General features: G+C 42.9%; 1 protein-coding gene across 7 annotated transcripts in view; it reads right to left on the reverse strand.

Annotated features, from left to right (window-relative positions):
* Nucleotides 1–2976, reverse strand: part of ADCK1 (aarF domain containing kinase 1) — a 209011-nt gene that overhangs the window by 31038 nt on the left and 174997 nt on the right. For all 7 annotated transcript variants that reach the window (XM_027844713.1, XM_027844714.1, XM_027844715.1 and 4 more), the window contains one exon: nt 1065–1181. In XM_027844713.1, the coding sequence (XP_027700514.1) occupies nt 1065–1181 (117 nt within the window). The remainder of the gene's footprint in view (nt 1–1064; nt 1182–2976) is intronic.

Genomic DNA, 2976 nt, shown 5'->3' on the forward strand with positions numbered 1-2976 from the left:
TGACCCCATTTGGGGTTTTCTTGACAAAGATGCTGGAATGGTTTGCCATTTCCTTCTCCAGCTCACTTTATAGATGAGGAAACTGAGGCAAAGAGGTTAAGTGACTTGCCCAGGGTCACACAGCTAGTAAGTATTTGAGACCAGATATGAACTCAGGTCTTCTTGACTCCAGGCCTAGAGCTCTAACCACTGTGCCATGTAGCTTTCCCAAGGAAACAAAAGTACAAGGACATAAAAACTAGATCCTACGCAACAGTCTCTAGTAATAAAGTGGCTAGCCTGGCTGGGCAAACAACCATGGATAGAGAAGGAAAGACTATGGGCTAGATGGGCCCACTGATCTCAAACCCTCTACCCACACTCCCAAGAACCAGGCTTTAGAGGCGACAGCTCTAAGCTGACAATGACAAGGATGCCAGAGGAGACACCCAGCCCTGCTTTATGTGATTAATGTCCCTATCCATCCACAGAAGCTTAGTTAGCCCAACTTCCTCAACCCCAACAGAAACCTCTCAAACCTGTGGTTCCTATTTTCACCTGGTGCCTCAAAAGCTCTGCGGGTGGAGGGGAGGAAAGAAGAGAGACTATTTCTGGACTCCAGAGAAGAACAGATGGGCAGACTCCAATTGATTTCATGCCATTGTTCTTTGGTAGCTAGTCAGCTCTGTGGTTCATCAATAGCGAGTGAAGAGAGATCAATGCTCACTTTCCAGAACGAAAAGGAGCAGGGGCAGGACACTGGGCAAGAAAGGCTTTAGTGATTGCAATGTTCTTTCTTACTTTTGCGGGGAGAGAAAGAAAGCCTGTGTAGGGTCCCTCTGCCCCGGGGAGCTGATAGGGCCCCCATATGAAATGTGAAATAAATCACATTTTCCAATTTGACCTCAGAATCCCAAAGTGGGTCCTGTAGGTTGAGGCACCCATCATGCTCATTCTTCAGACAACAGCTCAGCAACGTAAGGCAGAAGAGTCTCCAGCTGTGGCTCAGTGGTATGGCTCTAAACTGGGAGCCCCGAGGCCAAAACAAAACCGTCGCCTTCTCCCATCCAACATGCTCTTCTTACCTCATTGACATCAATCTGATTCTTCTCCATGTAAGCCTTATCGTTGACCTGCCCACCTTCTACAAATTCCATCAGGAGCACTCGTCGAGTTGACAGCTCCCAGTAAATGCGAGGGACCTAAAAGGGGACAGAGAATGGTCAGGGCAGTCTTTGGGAACAAAGGATGGGAATCCTAAGAGGAGATTCCAATGGGGCATAGCAAGCAAAAAATGGAAGGCCTATCTCTACGGATAGAACAAAGGAGACCATATTGAGCCAGCAAAGGAGGAAAATACAACAACTGAAGTTGTGTACGTGGAACAGCAAAATAGGAACAAGATACAAAGAAACTAGGTCATGGTGAAAGGGTATTTTTTTAACTGTCTTCCCCTACAGCTTCACTCCACATTCCTATTAAGATGGCTCCTTTTCAGTACTAGAAAAGGAAGATCCACCATTACCCACTGGTAACTATTACTGTGGAACATAACCTAGGATTGGAAACTTGAAATTCCCATCTTTTAGATTTATCACACTAAGGGAATAGGGCAGTTAGCTGGTGCAGTGGATAGAGCACCATGCCTGGAGTCAGGAAGACCTGAGTTCAAATCCCACCTCAAACACTTACTAGCTGTATGACCTTGGACAAGTCACTTAACCCTGTTTGCCTCAGTTTCCTCATCTGTAAAATGAACTAGAGAAGGAAATAGCAAACACTCCAGTATCTTTGCCGAGAAAATCTCAAATGGAGTCACAAAGAGTTGGACGTGACTGAACAACAATAACAACAGCACCGAGTGACCTCAGACACATTGCTTAATATTTCTGCCTCAGTTTGTCCATCTATACAATGAAACTATTAAGAAAAAAGACTTTCCCATGGGGTCTGAATGTAAATGTTGTTTAAGGGATGAAAGACTCTGCAAGGGAGCCAGATATTGATTTTAACACTCCCAAGGAATAACTTCCCTAGATAAGCTTCTCAGCACTTAAGACTCTACCAAGGGTTCCCAGCTTCCCAGTCTTCCACTCCCCACCCCCCACCTGGCCAAAGATTCCACGGACAGTAAAATACCAAGAATGGAACTGATATTTCACAGCTAGTCCAGCCACAGATTTCCCCTGAACTTGGCAAGGGCTGAATTTCATCAAGGTCCATAGTTATCACTGCAAATCCTTATGTAAATATACCTAGGTAAACACAGGATTGTAGCTTTTAAGCTGGAGGGGAACTAAGAGACCGTCTACATTCTAAATTTTACCAATGAGGAATCGGAGATTCAGAGAGGTTAAAGGTCAACCAGCTAAAAACTGTCAGAAGTAGGTTTAAAACTTAAAACTTTAAATCCAGTATTCCATCCAGTAAGCCACACTGAAGGCTTCCAAGCTCCATCAGACCTGTGACCTTATGGATGTGTGTCCCCTCCACGTGTACAGACTGCAACACAACCATTCCTTCTTATCACATATGATTCTTATCCATGTTGTTCCAAAGATACCCCATTGAGGATCCATTCAATATGCCAAAGACCTTCTTTTGGGCCTCTTTACATTTCAAGAGTACCATTGGAATACTCAGGCTATCTATGTGTAATATTTTGTTTGAGCCAATGACCAGTTCACTTTCCCTTCAGATTGTACCTTTTTTTTTGTTTTTTTTTATTAATTTATTTTGATTTATCAATGATCACTTCCATATGCTTTTAAGTTTAAAATTTTTCTCCCCCTTCCTCTCTACCATTCTCCCCAAGACGGTGCACAATCTGATATAGGCTATACATTTACATTCATATTAAACATATTTTTACATTAGTGATGTTGTAAGTAGAAATAGAAATTAAAACCAATAGGAGAACCATCAGAAAGAGGAAATAAAATTCAACAGAAGAGAAAAAAAATTAACAATTCGGCTTCCATAGTTCTTTCTTTGGGT

Source organism: Vombatus ursinus, unplaced genomic scaffold (genome assembly GCF_900497805.2).
Source record: "Vombatus ursinus unplaced genomic scaffold, bare-nosed wombat genome assembly UNPS02014945.1, whole genome shotgun sequence".
Lineage (NCBI taxonomy): Eukaryota > Metazoa > Chordata > Mammalia > Diprotodontia > Vombatidae > Vombatus > Vombatus ursinus.